The following is a 24,391-nucleotide window of genomic DNA, read 5'->3' as shown; positions in this document are numbered from 1 at the left end:
GTTTAATATTAATTCTAGTGCATTCACTCTTTCGATTGTTTTTTTGTTCCTATTTTTCTTTTCAATGATTCTTTTATATTATTCATGAATTAATAATGATATTATTATTAACTATTTATTTTATAATATAATATATTATAAATTATAAAATAATAAACGAGTTCTTTTTTTGATTTAGTGGAAACCTTCCCGCGATAACCACTCTACTAGCGAGTAAAACTCTAGGTGACGAGTTTCCCGAACGACGAGATCGATAATCGGGTGAACTGCGCACATTGGTGTCCCTCTAGCCAAAACGATTTTAATTTATTATTCAAATTTTAGATGTTCAAAGCCCATATTTTTATAATTGATCATCTACAGTCATGTACGAATTATACTTACGGGTGATAAATAGTCTTTTTTTTATAATAGAAAAAACACATAATTTTTTTTTTCTATGACCGGACTTAAACTCACAACCTCAATATTAAGAGGAATTCTATTATAGGTGATGGATTTCAATACATAAACAAAGTCACAAACCCATTTTGTTACATATAAATTCGTGTGTATATGTATATATAAAGCGGAAGCAATTTCAAGTTTATGCATGTAAAGTTTAACCCTTTTAAATTTGAAATCCATTAAAGATCTAGTCTTGAAAATACACTTAAATGTAAATAGAGCTAGTTAGATGTTTATACCTACTCCAAAATGGAGGTGAAGAACTAGGATGAAGAAGATGATGTAGATGAAGAAAACTTCTAACTTGAAGCCTCAAATCTTTGATACCCACAAGCAATAATCAACACCCAAGACTTGGTTAGGATTTTAGACACTTAATTACTTGCAAAAATCAACCAAGAAAAGGAGAGGAAATTGCAAGTATTATTTTCAAAATGCTAGAGTCAAAAAGTGTGTTAAAAGTTGCACCAATGCATGTGTATTAGTCATAATTATATGGAGTAATCAAGGAAGGGTGGTTGGCACCTAGGAGCCTTCAAAAAAATGGCCCCCCACCCCTTCCATTTATTTTATATTTTATTACATATTTATAAAACATACATGCATTTAGTTGTAAGTATTTTATTTTATAAGCCTTTTATAAAATAAAATGCAACACACATATGTTACATACACTTTATATTATTTATAACCTATATAAATAATATACAACATGTAGTAACTTATAATTATCCAAATAATTATATCTAGCATTTATTTTAGAAAACCAATTTCTAAAATTCAAGTGTCGTGTATTTGCTTTAATGATCCGATTGTCAAAACAAATACATAAAGTGTTGATAGCTTGTTATTGGGTATGACCCGACTTGGATCACAACATGTAAGCCACATTAATTTATTATGTCTCTCGGGCACAAGAAAATCCTTCAATCTCCCACTTGCACGAGAAACATAAGGAATTAATGCAAGTGACAGATACCACCTAACGACCGTCCATCACCCCCAACATGTTATGACTTAGTGCCATTCAATAACATCATCCCTTTCGAGTTTCCATTTCGAATATGATTTAGGTGAATCTTTCAATATATCCTTTTGCCCTAGATGTCATGTTAAATCCAAGAGACATAGAATGATCACTCTCTTATAGATTTAACTTTGTCAGGCCTTAGACATCTGACTCTCAACGAATAAGAGGGACAAATTCCATCTTGACTACATACGTCCTAGACATTACACTTCGTACCATACCTGAAACCTCCCTTATGTACTACCATGTTTCAGAATAGCGAAGGAAAGAATCAAGGCACAATATTCGGTGAATATCTGAACCCAATATGTGTCTCAGGTCAGAGGATATAATGATATTCTCCTTTACTCAAGATTACATGTGATCAACCACAAAGGTTCCATATAGTAATCTTGAGAGCGGGTCTTCCAATATTTGTGTCCCACAAATATCTATGAACCTTGGTTGCAACCTTGCCCTACATTCACCATTTGAATGTTAACCAATCCAAGTTCATAATAGTCTAGACCTCACACTTGTTCCCACAAATGTGATCAACTACGGAATTTAGAATAATAATTTATTCATGGATAAAATATGCTAAATTGGAACATGACTCATAATTTAAATTAATACCATAATTATATTAATGAGTTTGAACTAATTCGTTCCGTTACAATACATAAAGTAGATCAATTCCAATCACTAGAATGTCGAAGCCCTAATGCACAAACATGTCCCTCATGTTTTGGCCCATGTAAAAGCTTCGTGAGTGGATCCGCAACATTTTGATCTGTGTGAACTTTGTGAATACATATCTTTCCCTTTTCAACCTCATCCCTAATGTAGTTGAATCTCCGCTCAATGTGACGAGTCTTTTGATGAGCACGAGGTTCCTTGATTTGAGCAATCGCACCCTCGTTGTCACAAAAGATCTCAAGAGGGTCCTGAATGGAAGGGACCACTCCTAAGTCGTCGATGAATTTCTTCATCCATGCAGCTTCCTGAGCTGCCAATGAGGCGGCAATGTACTCCGACTCTGTAGTGGATAACGCAACAACTTCCTGTTTCGCACTCTTCCAAGAGACCGCACCACCATTTAACATGAATACATAACCGGATTGTGACCGAGAGTCATCTCGATCAGTTTGGAAACTCGCGTCCACGTAACCTTTTACAACGAGTTCCTCCTCACCAGACCCATATATTAGAAACATATCCTTAGTCCTTCTAAGGTATTTCAATATACATTTAACCGCAGTCCAATGACTATTTCCTGGGTTATTCTGGTATCTACTTGTCAAGCTTAGAGCGCATGACACATCCGGTCTAGTACATATCATTGCATACATGATAGACCCAATAGCAGATGCGTATGGGACTTTCTTCATTCTCTCTTGTTCATCTTTCGTGGTAGGACACTGAGATGAACTGAGAACGGTTCCTCTTTGAATAGGTACCAAACCTTTCTTAGAGTTTTCCATCTTGAACCTTTTCAAGACCTTATCAATGTATGTACTTTGACTTAAGCCTATCAATCTCTTGGATCTATTCCTATAGATTCCAATCCCCAATATATATTGTGCTTCTCCAAGATCCTTAATGGAGAAGCAACTTTTTAACCAAGTTTTGACCTCTTGCATTGTGGTTATATCATTCCCAAATAATAATACGTCATCCACATATAGCACAAGGAACATTATGGAGCTCCCACTAGCCTTCTTGTATACACAAGCTTCATCACCATTTTTAATAAAGCCAAATTTCTTTGCCTCTTCATTAAAACGATGATTCCACATTCTCGATGCTTGTTTCAACCCATAGATTGATTTCTTTAACTTGCATACTTTTTTAGGATTTTTCGGATCGACAAAACCTTCGGGCTGTGCCATATAGACATCTTCCTCAAGATATCCATTTAGGAAAGCGGTTTTGACATCCATTTGCCAAATTTCGTAATCATAATGAGCAGCGATGGCAAATAATATCCTAATAGACTTTAGCATTGCCACAGGCGAGAAGGTCTCATCATAGTCAACCCCTTGAGTTTGAGTGAAACCCTTTGCTACAAGTCTAGCTTTGTATGTATCCAAGTTTCCATGTATGTCGGTTTTCATCTTGAAAATCCACTTGCAATCAACTAGCTTAGAGCTAGGAGGTTGCTCAACAAGTTCCCAAACTTGGTTTTCATACATGGATTGCATCTCGGCGTTCATGGCTTCCTGCCATTTATCTTTATCTATCCTTGATAAAGCATCTTTGTAGTTTGTCGGTTCATCCAAATCAACCGTATAGCAACCATCCACGAGAAACCCATATCTCTCGGGAGGATTACTAATCCTACTAGATCTTCGAACGTCTTGTGTACCTTGATCATCCACTTGATCATTTTCAGCATCCTCATGTTGAGTACTAGTGTCAACCAATTGTGTATCATCGGCTTGATCTTGTACCTCTACAAGATCTATTTTTCTTTCACCATCACCTTCCATAAGGAACTTGGTTTCAAGGAATTCCGCTTTCCGAGCTACAAATACCGTTTGCTCGGATGGATCATAGAAGTAATATCCCATGTCATCTTTGGGATATCCTATGAAGATACACTTTGTGGATCGAGCATGTAGCTTATTTGCTACATAACGCTTAGGATAAGCTTCACATCCCCATACTTTCAAGTATGAAAGAGAAGGAGGTTTTCCAAACCACATCTCATGAGGAGTTCGTTCCACTTTCTTGGTTGGGGCCATATTTAAAATACGAGCCGCGGAGCTTAGACAATAACCCCAAAATGATAGAGGTAACGAGCTTCTAGCCATCATAGATCGAACCATATCCATTAGGGTTCGGTTCCTCCTTTCGGATACTCCATTAAGTTGGGGTGTTCCGGGTGGAGTAAGTTGTGAGATGATCCCACAACTCCTAAGATGATCTTGGAAGGCATCGCTTAGGTATTCACCTCCTCTATCGGTACGAAGTACCTTGATTGTCCTATTGAGTTGATTTTGTACTTCGTTTTGATATTCTTTGAATGCTTTAAACGTTTCGTCCTTGTGTCTTAGTAAATAGACATATCCGAAACGACTAAAGTCATCAATGAAAGTAACAAAGTATCTTTCACCATTCCTAGTTATGGGTTTAAAGGGTCCACATACATCCGAATGTATTAAACCCAATAAATCTTTAGCCCTTTCATGAGTGCCTTTGAAAGGTGCTTTAGTCATCTTGCCTTGTAAACAAGATTCACATACATCAAACGAATCCATTTCATTTGATTTCAAAAGTCCATTCCTTTGAAGTGTATGCATTCGGTTCTTGTTTATATGTCCAAGGCGACAATGCCATAAATAGGAATCACTCAAATCCCTTTTGAGTTTCTTGGTGCTAGTATGGTATATTGAGCTATTAGATGATGCATCATCATGAACCAATTCATAAATTCCATTTGAAGGCGTAGCCTTGAAATAGAATATATCATCTTTAGAAAAATGGATATCATTATCAATAAAATTAACATTGAAACCACATTGTCTTAAGCGAGAAATAGAAATAATGTTTCGACATAAATCCGGTGCATACAAAACATTTTCTAAAATAAGCTCCAATCCACTTGGAAGCTTCAAAACAAATTCTCCTTGAGCTTTAACATGCACCTTTGCACCATTGCCCATATAGAGACTTGATGTTCCCGCTTTATGATCACTTCTTTTGAACCCCTGCAAAGAATTGCAAATATGAGTTCCACATCCCGTGTCTAATACCCATGTATTAGAAGAAGTAATACTAAGCTCTATATATACCATATATATATTACCTGAGGTTTGCCCTGCATCCCTCTTGTCCTTCAACTCTTTAAGATAGACCGGACAGTTTCGTTTCCAATGACCCATCTCACCGCAACCGAAACATGGGTCTTCCTTGGGGTTTGCCTTCTCGGCTACCTTTTGCTTCTTGGCCTTGTTGATGGTTGGGGTAACCATCTTCCCCTTCCCTTTGCCTTGATGGACGGGTCCTTTTCTCTTAGCCACCTTTGGCTTAGAGGTGTTACCTTTAGACCCACCTTGATCGATTGCTAACACGGGTAAAGCTCTTTTACCCATGCTTGTTTCCGCCGTCCTAAGCATACCATGAAGCTCACCTATGCTCTTATCCATCCCATTCATGTTGTAATTAATTACAAATTGATCAAACCTCTTTGATAGGGAGTTAAGGATAAGATCGGTGGCTAACTCATTAGATATGTTAAGGTTGAGACGGTTAGCACGATCGATAAGGCTTTTCATCTTAAGTACATAAGATGAAACCGATTGGGATTCGTCCATACGACAAGCATGAAGCGCCCGAACCGTTTCGAAACGCTCAACACGTGCTTGTTGGAGAAACATCTCCTTCAATTGTGTTATCATGTCGTAAGCGCTATGATGCTCGAAATCCTTTTGGAGTTCGGGTATCATAGTCCCAAGCATTAAGCATGAGACTTGAAGGGAGTCGTGGCAATACTTATCGTAAGAGGCCATTGCCTCCACATCACTCTCATCCGGTTGGTCGGGAATGGGGTCCTCAAGCACATACATTTTATCCTCTTGTTTGAGGACAATCCGAAGATTGCGGAACCAATCCATAAAATTTGTATGGTTGAGTTTGTCTTTCTCGAGGAGAGACCGTAACGATAGGTTGTTAAAGTTAAGTGGTGCGTTGTTCATGTTGTTGTTGTTATTAGCGGCCATCTACAAAATTCAACAAAGTTCTTTTAAGTATCGATTTGGATTTAATAAACAATACCCTTTTAATTTGTTTTATTAAATATTAGAATCCAACGGTAAATCAAATTTCGGTTAGGTGACCTTTATCCCGTCATTTGATTTAGCTAGGTAGTCATAATGACAATTGCAATCCTTTTGCAACTTCTAAGTTATGGGATCATGCAATCCTTTTGCATGGCATATTAATCCCATCAACGCCTATTTGTTCCTCATGCTTCGGTGACCCTAAGTTCATGATTCCCAAATCAAGTCGTCCTACTTGTGTAGACATGTAGACTTAACATACAAGTGGTTAGGTGACCTTTATCCCACAAGCATGCAAAGTGTACTTTATTCATATTAGTTCACTCATGACGGTTAGGTGACCTTTATCCCATCATGAGATTCCTAATATGTCTAAGTGTTTCCACAAAAGGATGGCGTTTAACTTGTTTATCTTGTATTAGTAAAGGGATTTTAGGTTTTCTACATTCTAGTTTAGAAAACAAAGTGCTATACACCAACATGCATTTGGTGTGTAGTATGTTTATGAAAAACCCATTTTCATGTGCCTTTTAGTAACCAATTACTAGTTTTAACCATTTCATTACCTTTTTAAATAAACCATTTTATTCAAGTCTAATAACCAATTATTAGTGTCATTTTGTTATGTTTTATTATAACCATTTTATAATGTATTATGCAAGTGTAATCATGTGATGATCTTGTAGCAACCAAACATACAAACATACACAAACATGCATAGCAAAGTGTTCACAATCAAGAGCCATTTTGGTAGACATTTGTTTAGCCAATAAACAAATGTCACCTAAGGGGTTAAACCAAAGTAAGAGATTTTACCAAAATCTCCCACTTAATCTTGTAATCTTCAAAACTTCATCTTGTAATCTTCTTCATGAATCTTCACTTTCATTTTACAAAATCATATCCTAATACAATTTTTCTAGAAAATGAAATAACAACCTATTCTATTTTACAAACCAAAATAGAACAAATTACATACAAAATACAAGATTAATTACAACTTTTACAAACCAAAATTACAAAATAATTACAAGCCATATGAATGAATATTACACCCATGAATAATCACCAAATCAATCAACCAAACAAACACATGGCCTAGGCTCGATTGTGAACAACAACATAACATCAAACATGGCCAAAACTTGAAATCCCAAACCCATTTTTGGGACCAAATATTTCGGCCATCACCATACACCCACCAAAACTCAATATTTTTACATTCTACTTTCATGCATGTTGGTAGATTGTAAAGAAAGTGAGTTTACTAGCCAAAAACAAGAAGCATATTAACAAGACTTTGGCTCTAGATACCATTGATGGATTTCAATACATAAACAAAGTCACAAACCCATTTTGTTACATATAAATTCGTGTGTATATGTATATATAAAGCGGAAGCAATTTCAAGTTTATGCATGTAAAGTTTAACCCTTTTAAATTTGAAATCCATTAAAGATCTAGTCTTGAAAATACACTTAAATGTAAATAGAGCTAGTTAGATGTTTATACCTACTCCAAAATGGAGGTGAAGAACTAGGATGAAGAAGATGATGTAGATGAAGAAAACTTCTAACTTGAAGCCTCAAATCTTTGATACCCACAAGCAATAATCAACACCCAAGACTTGGTTAGGATTTTAGACACTTAATTACTTGCAAAAATCAACCAAGAAAAGGAGAGGAAATTGCAAGTATTATTTTCAAAATGCTAGAGTCAAAAAGTGTGTTAAAAGTTGCACCAATGCATGTGTATTAGTCATAATTATATGGAGTAATCAAGGAAGGGTGGTTGGCACCTAGGAGCCTTCAAAAAAATGGCCCCCCACCCCTTCCATTTATTTTATATTTTATTACATATTTATAAAACATACATGCATTTAGTTGTAAGTATTTTATTTTATAAGCCTTTTATAAAATAAAATGCAACACACATATGTTACATACACTTTATATTATTTATAACCTATATAAATAATATACAACATGTAGTAACTTATAATTATCCAAATAATTATATCTAGCATTTATTTTAGAAAACCAATTTCTAAAATTCAAGTGTCGTGTATTTGCTTTAATGATCCGATTGTCAAAACAAATACATAAAGTGTTGATAGCTTGTTATTGGGTATGACCCGACTTGGATCACAACATGTAAGCCACATTAATTTATTATGTCTCTCGGGCACAAGAAAATCCTTCAATAGGGCTAGGTCTGAAACCATTTGGTTGTTAATACTCAATTTACATGAGAGTTTATAATACAACCAAAGCAACTAGATGATCTAGATAATAAATAAAATTAAAATAACTTAAATAAAAAATATTTATTTTGATTATTTTCCTTCCATTTTTACTTTTGGTTCAGGGAAAAAGTTGGACCGAATTTGGGGAATCTAATCTAATCACCAATTGAAATCAGGGGACATATCACATTCTGAAACTTACAAGATTCTCGAAGCATTAACTCGTCGTATTACAGAGTTGTACGTATTTATATACGAGGAGAATCATTGTGAGGGACCCACCTGTTTTCATCTGATTGAAGATGGTTTGTGTACTCGTTCAATTGTGCATAACATGTTGTATCTTAGATCACTTATGCGTATCATCCAAGTAGTTATGTAAAACTTTTGTTTGTAATTCCACCAATTTACATATATATCTTCTAATTCAGGTTACATTGTAGTCTGATAACATGCATTCGATGTGTGGCTACATGATATCACTTTCATAAGCAAGAGTTTTGATGATACAGGTCAACTGTTGAGTTCAAATAATGATCTTAGGAGTATACAAGAAGAAAGAAATGAGTTGAAATAAGTCAACTTTTGACTAAACTAGCTATCTCGGATGGGAACCAATTTCAGTTTGCCTCCATAAATTTCCGGTAGCTGGCTTTCGTCTATGTCTTTCAGAAGGGTGGATTTCAGCTGATTCTTTTCGACGAATACAATCTGCAACAAGGTAACCATTAATTCCACCTTACTTTAGTACCAATTTGATTGTGTAACAAGCTGCTTCCAAAAGATACGGACAAGTTAAGGTGGTAAAATGGGTAACTTATTGATAGAGGCTGGGTTGACCCAATTTATTTCCTTTTTGAACCTTTACTCATTTGCAGTGGCGCAACCATAAATTTTTTCACCGGGGGCGAAATTATCTACATATCTAATAGACAAAACACTGTAGCACTATTCATCAATAGTAACTAGGGGTATTTTCGTCATTTCACCCTTTTTTTTTTGTCTCCAACGATAAAAGAAGCAACTTTCGTAAAATAACCAACCATTCAATGTTATCAAAAGATGTCGAAAAAATTTCTTTTTTACAAAAAAAACAACTAACTGTTTTTTTATTATTTTTTTCCAACGAAAAAAATTCTTTTTTACAAAAAAAAAAAAAACAACTAAACTTTTTTTTTATTTTTTTTTTCCAACGAAAAAAATTCTTTTTTACAAAAAAATCAACTAATTTTTTTTCTTTCTTTCTTTTCTTCCTCAACGATAAAAGTGGCAACTCTCATGAAAGGAACAACCCTTCAATGCTATCAAAAGATGTCGAAAAACATTTTTTTTTTACAAAATAGATCAAAAAAGAAGCAACTTTCACAAAAGGAACAACCCTTCAATGTTAGATGTCGAAAAAAATTCTTTTTTACAAAATAGATCAAGACTTTTTTTTTTAAACTCGCATTCAAAACGGAGCCCCCGGCGCGAAGCGAGGGCTCCACAACTAGTTTTTTCTAAAAGCGTAGCAACTTTCTTGACCAATATATGGAGGCTTTGGGGTAAAATATGTTTGGGGGCAAAATATGGAGGCTTTGGGGGTAAAATAGAAAAATAAAAAAAATTTGGGCTAAAAATTTCAAATCCACCAGGGTGGGCGCCCCACCCGGCCCCCTTCTATGTCCGCCCCTGCTCATTTGATCAGATATAGATGACACTAACCCCTGCTCATTTGACCAGATATAGATGACACCAACCTCAAATCGACGAATTTATATGTCATTATTTTGATATTTCAACATGTACATACAAGCTTACCTTTTTCTTAGTTTTTTCATCAATGAATGGATAAACCATCTTCCATGCTGCCATAAATAGGTAAGGAACATTCACGACAAACATTTTCCCAAGTCGTTCTGGATAATAATCCTGTCACAAAAATCAATTTTTACATCACAAACTAATCGATTCGGTTGACCTCATTTCAATTCAGGCTTTATGATGTAACTATAAAAAATCTGGAATTAAAGACTATTTTTTTCGTACATAACACACACATATCAAATAATATGCTTGTCTACCTGTAAAATCGAGAGCGCGGCAAGATATCCACGTACATCACTGTTTGTATATCCCCATCCTTGAACATCTGCAATCGATACAAACTTTTCTTGGCCTGCAGGCATCCTGATTTTCAACTCTTAAAAATTTGTTATGGAGATTTTTTAATAAGTAAAGTAATAAGTACCCATAATATTGTTTGTGTATTCGTATATGACACTTACTATTTATAAGAATGCTGGAATTATTAGACAACTTTGTTTCAGGCTGACCCAACCCGACCCAAACCCATTTTGACCTGCTAGAAATTTAGCAATGGTGACCCGATTCTGTTTTGCCACTTATAGTATTAGTTTACACTTGTTGTGAATAAGGCTAGTCATACCTTAACAGTATTCTTTCTAGTGTGAAGACCACATAACCTGTGATGTAGTCACAAATTCACAAAATTATTTAAAAAAAAAAAAAAAAAATGAAATATATTTTGGTTAATGAAAGTATGTAGAAAGTGTTAAGTACATACGCTTGAACTCTTCAACACCTCCTGCTTTATTGGGGTAATGTTTGCCTCCAAATACAACAGTAATAAGACGACCACTTTTATCCGTTCCTTGCATGAACAACTTGTTTTGAGCTAGGTCAGTTGATATTTCAGACTCAGAGATCGAACCGTTTGGAAGAAATGTTTTTCTCCATTTAAGGTACTTTAGAAACATAGCAGAGGCTTTGTTTATGTCCAGATCACGAGCACGAAGAAATCTTCTAAATGTCAAATCATCATACTCCTATATGAAGATCAGATAAAAATCATCAATATGTCATGGACATCATAACTTACGTATCACCCGTTTCTCTAATGGGTTAATAATTAAATTAAATATATATAAAACTACAATGTAAAATAAGTGTTGAAACTAGTTAAAATAGCTCAAAGTGTATAAAAAATGCTGTTCCACATAAATCAGATTTCGTACTCCTGAGTGTCTAATGTCTAGCTTCTTACCATCAAAGTAAATGAATATTGTTTTGGTTTGATTGATACAAAAAACAGGATAACAATAATTAACTTATTAGAAAGTGACATAATATGATCATCTAAAAGTGCCGAATAAACTCATAACTCTGCTTTATATTGTTTGAATTTTCAAAACAAAAATTGGAATCTTACTGTCAAAGTTTAGATAAGGATATAATATAATATGATCATCTAAAAGTGCTGAATAAACTTATAACTATGCTTTATGTTGTTATTCTTTTGAAAACAAAAACTGGAATCTTACTGTCAAGTGGAGGGACAATTAGTACAATAATGTACTGATGTGTAGAACCTCATAAGTTGCTGTATTTAAGAATTTATAACAAGTTAGAGTATAATATTTAATCTTATTGCAACCATATTAACACATTAATTAATTCTTAATAGTATAAAGTTTATAACTTTAGATAAAAGTGTTTTGGGTCGACCCGACTAGACATATAATACCCATTTGGACACCTTCAATTTCTACGAATTAGTTCTTGTAAATCTTTTTCTTGTATTTAATCATATATATATAGATAGATACAAACAATCTTTAGACAAAAGATGACTGACTAGATCTAGCATAACCAATCTATAATGAATTGTACATTATGCATTAAGACATAAACATTGGACTTGGTCAAACCAATTTGATAGGATGATGGAGACAAACTCACCTTGGATGCAGGATCTTGTTTTTCAACTAAATTCCTCATATGCAAAATCTTCTTAAGTTCTTCTTCACTGCTTCCATTATTATTCTGCACATCACTACAATTTCCTTCTGTAGTTGTATTGTTTTTAGTTTCATCCATCTGTTTGAGTTTCTGTAATAGCCTGAAAATTATACAATCTGTTATCTGTTATATGTATAATAATATAATAATAATAATAATAATAATACTAATAATAACTTGTAAATTGTAATCTTGTTTGGAGAGAAACAATTTAATATGTGAAATTACTAAATAAGGCTTTGTTTGATATATATGGTTCGTGTTGGTTGTGGTTGTTGCCAAACATAAATGCTAAAAATGTAGTTGTGTGTAGCTTTACATAATTGAATATTTTAAATGAATTTTCATTTAGACCCTTATATTATCACCTAGTTTACATTTCTCTTCTGAATTATTCTCAATATAATTTATAAGGTACTTAACTCTTTTTTTTTTTTTTACCTTAAGGAATCAAATTTTGTACATTTACGGTAACTATCAAATGAAGAAAAGTTTGTTTATTCTTAGTTTTACTTCTTACTATAATGTTTTGTGCTTAGTAATATATGCTTAAAAGTGATTAACATAATGAAAAAAAAATGTTTTGTGTGGTAATAGTATTTAGTAATATATGCTTAAAAGTGATTAACATAATGATGTTATTTTATAACATGTTTATGGAATAATGGGTTAACTTTTGTTTTAGGTAGCTAAGACCTATGGGCATATAACTCTTGTAATACATAAAAAACCTCATTTGAATTTGCCCAATTTAAAACTCGACTCATTTGTATTATTTAGTCTAATGTGTCGATGACGTGCGTAATAAATCAAAAATTATCTAAACTTTTATGTATTGGGTGTTTAATTACATGCTAATCTCATTAAAACTCATACTAAGCAATAGTTTTATAGAAACCAACTATTTTCATAGTGATCTACATTACACAGTAAACATTATTCATTAGTAAAATTAGTACAAAAGTCATTATAATGCATAATGCATAATGATAATGAAATGATTTTATTATTAAAAGCAAGATATAAACTAGCTATCTTGAATGGGAACCAATTTTAGTTTTCCTCCATAAATTTCTGGTAGCTGACTCTCTTCTATGTCTTGCAGCAATGTAGATTTCAGCTTCTTATCTTCAACAAACTCGATCTGCGAGTATAAATAAATAAGGTAATAAACCAAATGATAGCTGGTAAATTACACTATGTTTTGAGTCATATAGGTGTCAAAATGGCTGGGTCGAGATGCTGGTAATTTTGGTAAAAATGTTCTAAATTTTTAATATACGATTTTTCAGGTTTTAATTATTTGACCAGTTAATGTAGAAATGTCGTACCATAGCTAACCACTGATATTAGACATGAATAACTTTACCTTCGTCTTTGTTTTTTCATCAATGTAGGGATAAAGAATCTTCCATATTGCCTTAAATATATAAGGCGCATGCACCACATACAGTTTTTCGAGCCTTTCTGGATAATAATTCTGTTTCATACATCAACATTTAACATCAGGAATTATTTAAACTATTGCTCTCTGCATTATAGACGTGTCAAAATTGACCCATTCACTTATGGATGGGTCATTTTTGTTTGATTTCAAATGGGTTGAACAAGTTGAAGTTTGTCCAATGTCTATTTTTTTTATTTATTTTTTATTTTATTTTATTATTTTTTTGAACGGCAAACTCACATGACTCATACAACCTACCGAGTCATTTTGATTAAAAATTTTAACTATTATTTTTATAAAATTGTATACATACTAGTCACTGTGACCCGTTAAGCAAAAGAGGTTGAAATGGGTTAAACCTGTAAAGTGTGGAGGGCGACATAATATCCTTGTCGATCCAAGTTTGAATATCCCCATCCTTGAAGATCACTGATGCACATAAACTTTTCTTGACCAGGCGGTATCCTAATTTTCAAAATTATATATTTCTTAAAATTTACTCATGAAATCAAAATATTTAGCATTCAGTATCATGCAAGTATAAATATATATATATTTCTTAGTATATACAATACTTTTTTGGGAACTAAAAGAGCTTTGAATCAAGATCGTTGTACCTTGAACATATCTTTTCAAGTCCAAACGCCACAAAACCTGCGATGTAGCCACATTTTGCTTAATTAGTAAACACATGAACTAATGAGCAGCTTGCTAATGAGCGTTAAGTTTAAAAACATACGTTTTAGCTCTTCTATGCCTCCTGTTTTGTTATGATAATGTCTACCGCCAAAGAGAACGAATATTGGGCATCCTTTTTTATTGGATCCTTGCATAAACAACTTGTTTTGAGCTATTTCAGTTGAGATTTCGGACTCAGAGATCGAACCGTTTGGAATAATTCTTTTTCTCCATCTAAGGTACTTTAGAAACATAGCACATGCTTTGTCTACATCCAGATCACGAGCACGAAGAAACCTTCTGATTGCCAAGTCATCGTATTCCTATATTAAGTTGTTCAGGTTTAGTGCATCATTATGTCATTGACCTCATAACTTAAGTGTGACCCTATTTTAAAATGCTTATAAGCTCCTAAATTATGTTGCTGTAGTTTATCTTTAGTAATGACATAGTAACACATAAGGTATTTATATGAAAAATAAAAAATTTTGTTAGGTTGGCCCGACCATTTGCTAATCACTAGAACTTGTCTGTTTTGACCCGTTACCCAAATGGTCCTTTTTGACACCTCTATCGTTACTCTTGACAGATCTATCTGTATGTACTATGCCTTTGTATCCCATAAATTATACTCGATGCTTTTGAGAGTCTAATGTGTTGCTTCTTATCATCAAATTAATGATAATTGTAATAAATTGATGGAGAAAATGATAACATCAGCTTAGTATATAATGACATGATATGATCACCTAAGTGATGAAGAAATTATAACCCTCCTAACTTTTTTCTTTCTTTTATTTTTGGCAAAGAAAACGGAAAACATTTTGTAACTATGATCATCCAAAAGATAAACTTCCTAAAACGAGCACACATTCAAACTACCAAGCTAAACACAACAAGAAACCTAATTAAAGTTCACGACATACAAATGATCGACCCAAATGTTACAATATTATTGTAACCATATTTACACATTATTAGATTCTTCACAAAAGAATAAAATTTTAGAACTTTAGATAAAATGTTTTTGAGATATAAAATACTTGTTTGGACACAAAATGTGTAATACAAGTTTCACAATAATTTCTTATAACAATCTTTTCCACCTCATTATATAAAACATCAAGAAAATCAGATGTAGCATACACTATCAATATAACTTGTACATTATGTATTAAGACATGTACATTGCACTTGATTAAACCAAACCATTTGATAGGATCATGAACACAAACTCACCTTAGATGCAGGATCTTGCTTTTCAACCAAATCTCTCATTTGTAAAATCTTCTTGACTTCTTCTTCACTGCTTCCATTATTATTATTCTGCATATTATCACTACAATTTCCTTCTGTTTCTGTATTTTTTTTAACTGTCAATTCCTGCTTTTCCATCTTTTTGGCTTTGTGTGACACCCTGAAACTTATAAAAAATGTTATATATTAAAAAACTGTAGTCTTGTTTGGAGAGTAAGAATTGAATGTGTGAAATTACTGAGCAAGTCTTTATTTGATGCTGCCTAGTGATATTTGTGGTTCATGTTGGTTGTGATTGTTGTACTATAACATAAATATAAATATAAATATAAATATAAATATAAATATAAATATAAATATAAATATAAATATAAATATAAATATAAATACTGTACTTACATGTAGGTGTCTGTGGGTCACAGAATTGAATGTTTTAGCTGTATTTTAATTTAGACCTTTATTTATGTTATTACTTAGTTTACACTTCAATTTTACTAAATAATTGGGTAAATGACAAAAAAGATAACTAAGTTTACCAAAATGGTTATTTTTTGGGTACTCAACTTCTTACAAAAAAAAAAAAAAAAAAAAAAAAAATTTTTAATTCTGTCAGTTTGTACTATAACATATAAAGTTTATTAATTTAAAAAATGGGATTTTTGGGAGTTACGGTATAGAAAAATGTAGCCTTACAGCGGTCAGTTGTTTTAGTGTCGTGAAGCTTTATGATGTTTAAGAAATGTAGTCATTTTTAGTTGTAGAAAGTTGTTACAAATTGCATACTTCAAATTGACCAAACAAAGTTAAGTATTGAAAATGAATGATTTGGTAAAGTGGGTAGCTGTTTGTGCCAGTTATCCTAATGTATAACTTTGGTCCTTAATCAGAAAAACAATGCATACTGTTTAGAACAATGGCGGTTCTTTGTGTATCCCACCTGAATTTTACGGAATAAAAATTTTTACACTAAAAAAAAATATATTGAAAAATAAGGTTTTTTTAGTGTTCGTCCCTGCTGACTATGAAATATTTAAAAAAAATTTACACCCGCCTCACCTGTATCCGAGTTCAAGTTCCGCCGCTGGCTTAGAAGTAACTGTTTTCATAGGGCTCCATATTACATGATAAGCATTATTCATTAATAACAGCCGTTTCTCGTTCGTAATGATCTTATGTTAATAAAAAGTTAAAAGTAGAGACAAAATCGACTGCTTGACCCTTTTGAGACAAAAAGTACAGTCAAAATTGACTGATGTTTTATGTTAATAATAAAGTCGTGGTCTTTTGTAAAGATTGTTTTAGGAGGCTTCAAGTTAGTAGATGATTAAGAATGATAGTACATTATGTTTTTGTTAAGAACACTCTCCGCTGGTATTTAGATGGATTGGGAAGGATAGTAAAACACTCTCAACCCCTTTCTTTTCCATTCTTTTCAGCTCGAAAAAAAACTAGAGAATATAGCGTTAAAGATTAGCGTACCAAGCCACTACTATCAACACAAACAAGTTTACCTTTCTCTTGGTTTGTTCATCAATGAGGGTAAAGAATTTTCCATAATGCCATTAATATGTAAGGCGGATGCAAGATATACAATTTTCCAAGCCTTTCCGGGTGATAATCTCGTCTCATACTAAAACTAACATACTCGAACATCAACTACAACTAGCAAATACGATACCAACCAACTAAAATAACGAAAACATTAAGACTCAAAACAAAATGACCTACGACTTCAAAGACCTCCATTATTGTTCTTCGCACGAACACCTTTCTTGTCTTTTGAGATTGGTCTAAGCAGTTTTCCTTCCACCTGCTTATAATTGTGGGTCCTATTATAATTTTCATTGTTAAATTAGGGTCGAAAATTGTATTAATAGGACGGGTTGGGTGGATGGAATTAATTAGTGACAAGCAAGCATAATTAGGAGAATATAAACAAAATTCCTGGTAGATGACAAACATTATCTATTCGTTTACATTCATCGTATCATAAGAATACTGATTCACAAGTGATACTAAAGTTCTCTGTTTCTCTCTGAAAGCATCCGGCTACCCTAACTTCATCATCGAACATCTGAAAATAACGTTTTCCAATGGAACTCGTTTGTCAACGTTTTTCCTATATAGTAAGCATTAGCTCCTCTTCAAAAGCAAGCGAGATGAACACAAGACAGCAATAACTTTGATAAACATAGACTTTTATGCGGGTAAAGGGGTGATAAGATCCATCTCTCTTTTGAATAAGGAAATAAAAGTCGTTAGGCAAGAAACCATCAACAACACTAATACACTATGCGTGTTAAATAGAAAAAACTTCTCACGAGTTGCTTTGACAATGAAGTTAGAAGAATTAGTAGACCAAAAGAGAAACTTTAACACCATTTGTTCTCATTTACAAAATATTTAACATTTCTAGTAAAACACACGATTACTTCGTAAAAGAATAGATACTCTAACGTCGAGTTCGTTCCTGTTGGTTTGATTATGAAGAAATATGTAATCCTAACAACTAATCAATCAACAATTATAAGATTAAATTGTTGAGAAGAAATCACGATGAAGAACATATCAATCGAAAGAGAAAGTAGAGAAAGAATTGAACTGAAACTAATAACCGGTTTACGAAACTTAACCAAATGAACATAACCATAGTACAAAGTATTTATACTATATGATAAAATGATAAAACTGAATAGAAATTATAACAATGACCCTCAACATTCATAGTTGGCACAAATCCTCCCTCAACTTAAGTTTAAGTTCAACTATGTCTCATCATTGTGTTATCTAGACAAACCCCATACCAGGTATGTTATTTGAACTAAACAACACTCGATCCATAAAGAACCTAACCCCTTCAATTCAAGCACAACAACGGATCTTCACTTGTACATCATCATCTAGAATCAGTCACTTCATATTCAAGTCACCAACAACCTAAACACAAACAAACCAAGTAAATAATAACAATGAAATGTAAAAGAAGAAAAACAAAGTGTTTAATATAAAGAATCAAGACTTAATGTTGAACTTTCTATTAGTTTTCAAATCCGCAACTATCACAAATATATTATCATTGCTGCCCTTTTGCAAAGCAAGTATAGTAAGATAATTTGCTGCAACTTGAGCTGCAATATCAACTTTGGTGCTTGTACCCCTCTCAGGTACACTTCCGTCATTTTTTTATGCCATAACATAATCCTTCTTCAAACAATAAGACACGCTTCCTCATTCGACATTAGGTCCCCCAGTCCGTCACTAGCTAACACAATTCACTCGTCTTCAGAGCAAGCATAGTATGGTATAATCCTTCTACGGGTATATAATTGATGGCTTCAAGCCATGGATAATATGTTTCTCGTTTAGATCAATACTATGATACAAATTATCATATGTCGACGAGTGCATTGTGTTAGGTAGTGGCGGGTTGTGGGACCTAATGACAAACGATGAAGCGTTTCTTATTGCCCGAAAGAGGATTATATTATGGCATAAAAAATGCTGGAAGTGTACCCGAGAAGGGTACCAACACCCAAGTTGATCCTGCAGCTCAAGTAGCAACAAATTATCTTAATATGCATGCTCTGCAAAAAGTCGGCCACGAAATATATATGTGATAGTTGTAGAATTGAAAGCTAATATGCTTGCTCTAAAGACGAGTGCATTCTATTAGCACTCAATAATATGTTCTTGGTGTCAGTGGCGGAGCCAAGTTTTTAAGATGGGGGGCACACTGTCAGAGACTTATCTCGATAATCTCCTCGTGCGACACTTTATCACTACTAAGTCAGACCTTCCAAAGATTTTAAGTAACCAATAGAGAACAAATGAGAAAAAAGGAAAATACTTTTATTGATTGAGAGAACTTTATAAGAGAGAATACAAGAAATTTGTTGTGTGTTGTGCCAAATGAGGCTACCCATATTTATACTAATCTTACTACATAATGAATGTAAGATCAAATGAATTGAAGGAATATGATCAAAGTATTAGAAACTTCAAATATGTAACATCATAGTAGAGATATCCATAGTGTTTTGACATCATCCCAAAGATTGGAAGTAATCTCCTTGAAATCGGATGACTATATTGATACGTTCTTGAGTAGGTAAATGAAGAGAGATTAGGGAGTGAATTAACTTGAAAGAAAATTAGAAATGAAATTGTATGTGTGTGTGCAAAATAGCATGATTATGGGATGGATATATAGGAGATTTAGTTTGTTTTTTTGCACAAAAGTCACACATGAGGTTAAATGGCTGGTTCCCACATGTAACATCATGTCTAGTGGCTGATCATTGAAGTTTATTGTTGGTATATACCAATAGTAAATACGTATAGAAGCTGGGTACGATACGGTTACATATACCCTAGATATACTTGTAGAAATTTTGAGGAATCGGAACGAGAATTCAAATATGGACGGGTTTATAACTGTAAAAGAGGCTCAAAACTGGGCTTTTATTTTTGGGTCAAACCGGGCCAAAATAAAATTTTAAGACATTTTTAATAAAGCAATGTTAGCCCAAAAAAAAATTCCAAGCTGACCTGGCAGCTCGACCCCAGCCAGGGGCTCTGCCCCTTGGACCCCGCTTATCGGGGACGCTGCCCCCGAACCCCCGTCATAATCAAGATAAGTTCAAACAAGTGTGCACTTCACACTTCCCCAAACTTGTTCGATATTTATCAAGATTATTTTGGTTACAAATTAATCCCATTACACTTAAATCATATTGGTGACATAGATCACCAACACATTATATATTGTAAGTATATATGTCAAAGAATGTTACATATAGTTATCATTTTGAAAACTTAAGTTAGTGGTCTCAAAGTATACTTATAACTCATTGTTGTTAGTTCACAATGAAATGTTAAACCATCCTTAAATCATGTTAAATATGTATAGATATGTACATATACATAATCGTATAATTATCATGTGTTATATAGTTCGTGATATCATCGGTCAAATTGGACGGTCAAACGTTGTGTGAAACTCTTTTCAAAAACCTAAGTCTCAACAGTTTGGATTGCTTATCATGTTGGTAAGGTTTATTTTATGTAAATATTAATCTCATAAGTATAAAACGATCGGAAAAATCCGGGTCGTTACATCTTCCGGTTCCGATTCTTCTTCCGGTTCCGACTCTTCTTCCGGTTCCTCTTCGGGAACTTGTGAATCAGTCCACGAATCATTCCAATTTACATTTGACTCTTCATTATTATTAGGTGAGTCAATGGGACTTGTTCTAGAGGTAGACATCTATCACATAATATCAAACGCGTTAAGATATTAATATATCACATAATATTCACATGTTAAAAATATATAGTTTCCAACAAAATTTGTTAAGCAATCATTTTTCAAATAAACACGGTCGAAGTCCAGACTCACTAATGCATCCTAACAAACTCGATAAGACACACTAATGCAAAATTCTAGTTCTCTAAGACCAACGCTCGGATACCAACTGAAATGTCACGTTCTTATTGATTAAAAACGTTCCATATTAATTGATTTCGTTGCGAGGTTTTGACCTCTATATGAGACGTTTTTCAAAGACTGCATTCATTTTAAAACAAACCATAACCTTTATTTCATCAATAAAGGTTTAAAAAGCTTTACGTAGATTATCAAATAATGATAATCTAAAATATCCTGTTTACACACGACCATTACATAATGGTTTACAATACAAATATGTTACAACAAAATAAGTTTCTTGAATGCAGTTTTTACACAATATCATACAAGCATGGACTCCAAATCTCGTCCTTATTTAAGTATGCGACAGCGGAAGCTCTTAATAATCACCTGAGAATAAACATGCTTAAAACGTCAACAAAAATGTTGGTGAGTTATAGGTTTAACCTATATATATCAAATCATAATAATAGACCACAAGATTTCATATTTCAATACACATCCCATACATAGAGATAAAAATCATTCATATGGTGAACACCTGGTAACCGACATTAACAAGATGCATATATAAGAATATCCCCATCATTCCGGGACACCCTTCGGATATGATATAAATTTCGAAGTACTAAAGCATCCGGTACTTTGGATGGGGTTTGTTAGGCCCAATAGATCTATCTTTAGGATTCGCGTCAATTAGGGTGTCTGTTCCCTAATTCTTAGATTACCAGACTTAATAAAAAGGGGCATATTCGATTTCGATAATTCAACCATAGAATGTAGTTTCACGTACTTGTGTCTATTTTGTAAATCATTTATAAAACCTGCATGTATTCTCATCCCAAAAATATTAGATTTTAAAAGTGAGACTATAACTCACTTTCACAGATTTTTACTTCGTCGGGAAGTAAGACTTGGCCACTGGTTGATTCACGAACCTATAACAATATATACATATATATCAAAGTATGTTCAAAATATATTTACAACACTTTTAATATATTTTGATGTTTTAGGTTTATTAAGTCAGCTGTCCTCGTTAGTAACCTACAACTAGTTGTCCACAGTTAGATGTACAGAAATAAATCGATAAATATTATCTTGAATCAATCCACGACCCAGTGTATACGTATCTCAGTATTGATCACAACTCAAACTATATATATTTTGGAATCAACCTCAACCCTGTATAGCTAACTCCAACATTCACATATAGAGTGTCTATGGTTGTTCCGAAATATATATAAATGTGTCGACATGATAGGTCGAAACATTGTATACGTGTCTATGGTATCTCAAGATTACATAATATACAATACAAGTTGATTAAGTTATGGTTGGAATAGATTTGTTACCAATTTTCACGTAGCTAAAATGAGAAAAATTATCCAATCTTGTTTTACCCATAACTTCTTCATTTTAAATTCGTTTTGAGTGAATCAAATTGTCATGGTTTCATATTGAACTCTATTTTATGAATCTAAACAGAAAAAGTATAGGTTTATAGTCGGAAAAATAAGTTACAAGTCATTTTTGTAAAGGTAGTCATTTTAGTCAAAAGAACGACGTCTAGATGACCATTTTAGAAAACATACTTTCACTTTGAGTTTAACCATAATTTTTGGATATAGTTTCATGTTCATAATAAAAATCATTTTCTAAGAATAACAACTTTTAAATCAAAGTTTATCATAGTTTTTAATTAACTAACCCAAAACAGCCCTCGGTGTTACTACGACGGCGTAAATTCGGTTTTACGGTGTTTTTCGTGTTTCCAGGTTTTAAATCATTAAGTTAGCATATCATATAGATATAGAACATGTGTTTAGTTGATTTTAAAAGTCAAGTTAGAAGGATTAACTTTTGTTTGCGAACAAGTTTAGAATTAACTAAACTATGTTCTAGTGATTACAAGTTTAAACCTTCGAATAAGATAGCTTTATATATATGAATCGAATGATGTTATGAACATCATTACTACCTTAAGTTCCTTGGATAAACCTACTAGAAAATAGAAAAATGGATCTAGCTTCAACGGATCCTTGGATGGCTCGAAGTTCTTGAAGCAGAATCATGACACGAAAACAAGTTCAAGTAAGATCATCACTTGAAATAAGATTGTTATAGTTATAGAAATTGAACCAAAGTTTGAATATGATTATTACCTTGTATTAGAATGATAACCTACTGTAAGAAACAAAGATTTCTTGAGGTTGGATGATCACCTTCCAAGATTGGAAGTGAGCTAGCAAACTTGAAAGTATTCTTGATTTTATGTAACTAGAACTTGTAGAATATATGAAGAACACTTAGAACTTGAAGATAGAACTTGAGAGAGAACAATTAGATGAAGAAAATTGAAGAATGAAAGTGTTTGTATGTGTTTTTGGTCGTTGGTGTATGGATTAGATATAAAGGATATGTAATTTTGTTTTCATGTAAATAAGTCATGAATGATTACTCATATTTTTGTAATTTTATGAGATATTTCATGCTAGTTGCCAAATGATGGTTCCCACATGTGTTAGGTGACTCACATGGGCTGCTAAGAGCTGATAATTGGTGTATATATACCAATAGTGCATACATCTAAAAGCTGTGTATTGTACGAGTACGAATACGGGTGCATACGAGTAGAATTGTTGATGAAACTGAACGAGGATGTAATTGTAAGCATTTTTGTTAAGTAGAAGTATTTTGATAAGTGTATTGAAGTCTTTCAAAAGTGTATAAATACATATTAAAACACTACATGTATATACATTTTAACTGAGTCGTTAAGTCATCGTTAGTCGTTACATGTAAGTGTTGTTTTGAAACCTTTAGGTTAACGATCTTGTTAAATGTTATTAACCCAATGTTTATAATATCAAATGAGATTTTAAATTATTATATTATCATGATATTATCATGTATGAATATCTCTTAATATGATATATATACATTAAATGTCTTTACAACTATAATCGTTACATATATGTCTCATTTAAAAATCATTAAGTTAGTAGTCTTGTTTTTACATATGTAGTTCATTGTTAATATACTTAATGATATGTTTACTTATCATAGTATCATGTTAACTATATATATATATATCCATATATATGTCATCATATAGTTTTTACAAGTTTTAACGTTCGTGAATCACCGGTCAACTTGGGTGGTCAATTGTCTATATGAAACATATTTCAATTAATCAAGTCTTAACAAGTTTGATTGCTTAACATGTTGGAAACATTTAATCATGTAAATATCAATCTCAATTAATATATATAAACATGGAAAAGTTCGGGTC

At 32.9% G+C, this 24,391-nt stretch overlaps 2 protein-coding genes across 3 annotated transcripts; both read right to left on the bottom strand.

The window, feature by feature from the left end:
* Positions 1 to 8,910: 8,910 nt before the first annotated feature.
* On the bottom strand, positions 8,911 to 12,423 carry LOC139843228 (sec14 cytosolic factor-like). The gene is made up of 6 exons (XM_071833290.1): positions 12,227 to 12,423; positions 11,052 to 11,313; positions 10,914 to 10,950; positions 10,549 to 10,654; positions 10,286 to 10,396; positions 8,911 to 9,196 (listed from the first exon to the last, which is right to left on the bottom strand). The coding sequence occupies exons 1-6, from the start codon at positions 12,362 to 12,364 to the stop codon at positions 9,080 to 9,082; spliced, it is 771 nt and encodes a 256-aa protein (XP_071689391.1). The 5' UTR covers positions 12,365 to 12,423; the 3' UTR covers positions 8,911 to 9,079.
* Positions 12,424 to 13,204: 781 nt separating this feature from the next.
* LOC139843661 (SEC14 cytosolic factor-like) lies at positions 13,205 to 15,944 on the bottom strand. Of its 2 annotated transcripts, XM_071833782.1 has the most exons (7): positions 15,907 to 15,944; positions 15,651 to 15,828; positions 14,473 to 14,734; positions 14,351 to 14,387; positions 14,093 to 14,198; positions 13,656 to 13,766; positions 13,205 to 13,430 (listed from the first exon to the last, which is right to left on the bottom strand). In XM_071833782.1, the coding sequence occupies exons 2-7, from the start codon at positions 15,804 to 15,806 to the stop codon at positions 13,314 to 13,316; spliced, it is 789 nt and encodes a 262-aa protein (XP_071689883.1). In that variant the 5' UTR covers positions 15,807 to 15,828; positions 15,907 to 15,944; the 3' UTR covers positions 13,205 to 13,313. The 2 variants fall into 2 exon arrangements, with proteins under 2 accessions (XP_071689883.1, XP_071689882.1); XM_071833781.1 differs by having other exon boundaries at positions 15,651 to 15,921.
* Positions 15,945 to 24,391: the final 8,447 nt, after the last annotated feature.

This window comes from Rutidosis leptorrhynchoides, chromosome 4 (genome assembly GCF_046630445.1).
Source record: "Rutidosis leptorrhynchoides isolate AG116_Rl617_1_P2 chromosome 4, CSIRO_AGI_Rlap_v1, whole genome shotgun sequence".
NCBI classification, from domain to species: Eukaryota; Viridiplantae; Streptophyta; class Magnoliopsida; order Asterales; family Asteraceae; genus Rutidosis; species Rutidosis leptorrhynchoides.
Note: the sequence above shows the minus strand (reverse complement) of the source record. Positions and strands in the feature narration are given on the sequence as shown.

What these genes read in the sequence shown, in the direction of transcription:
- LOC139843228 (XM_071833290.1), bottom strand. Translation starts at nt 12,364, where the DNA reads ATGGATGAAACTAAAAACAATACAACTACAGAAGGAAATTGTAGTGAT. An exon ending in CCGCGCTCTCGATTTTACAG is followed by an intron (nt 10,397 to 10,548) that starts GTAGACAAGCAT and finishes TTTTTGTGACAG; the next exon opens with GATTATTATCCAGAACGACT. An exon ending in ATGAAAAAACTAAGAAAAAG is followed by an intron (nt 9,197 to 10,285) that starts GTAAGCTTGTAT and finishes ACCTTGTTGCAG; the next exon opens with ATTGTATTCGTCGAAAAGAA.
- LOC139843661 (XM_071833782.1), bottom strand. Translation starts at nt 15,806, where the DNA reads ATGGAAAAGCAGGAATTGACAGTTAAAAAAAATACAGAAACAGAAGGA. An exon ending in CTTGAAAAGATATGTTCAAG is followed by an intron (nt 14,199 to 14,350) that starts GTACAACGATCT and finishes TTTGAAAATTAG; the next exon opens with GATACCGCCTGGTCAAGAAA. An exon ending in ATGAAAAAACAAAGACGAAG is followed by an intron (nt 13,431 to 13,655) that starts GTAAAGTTATTC and finishes TTATACTCGCAG; the next exon opens with ATCGAGTTTGTTGAAGATAA.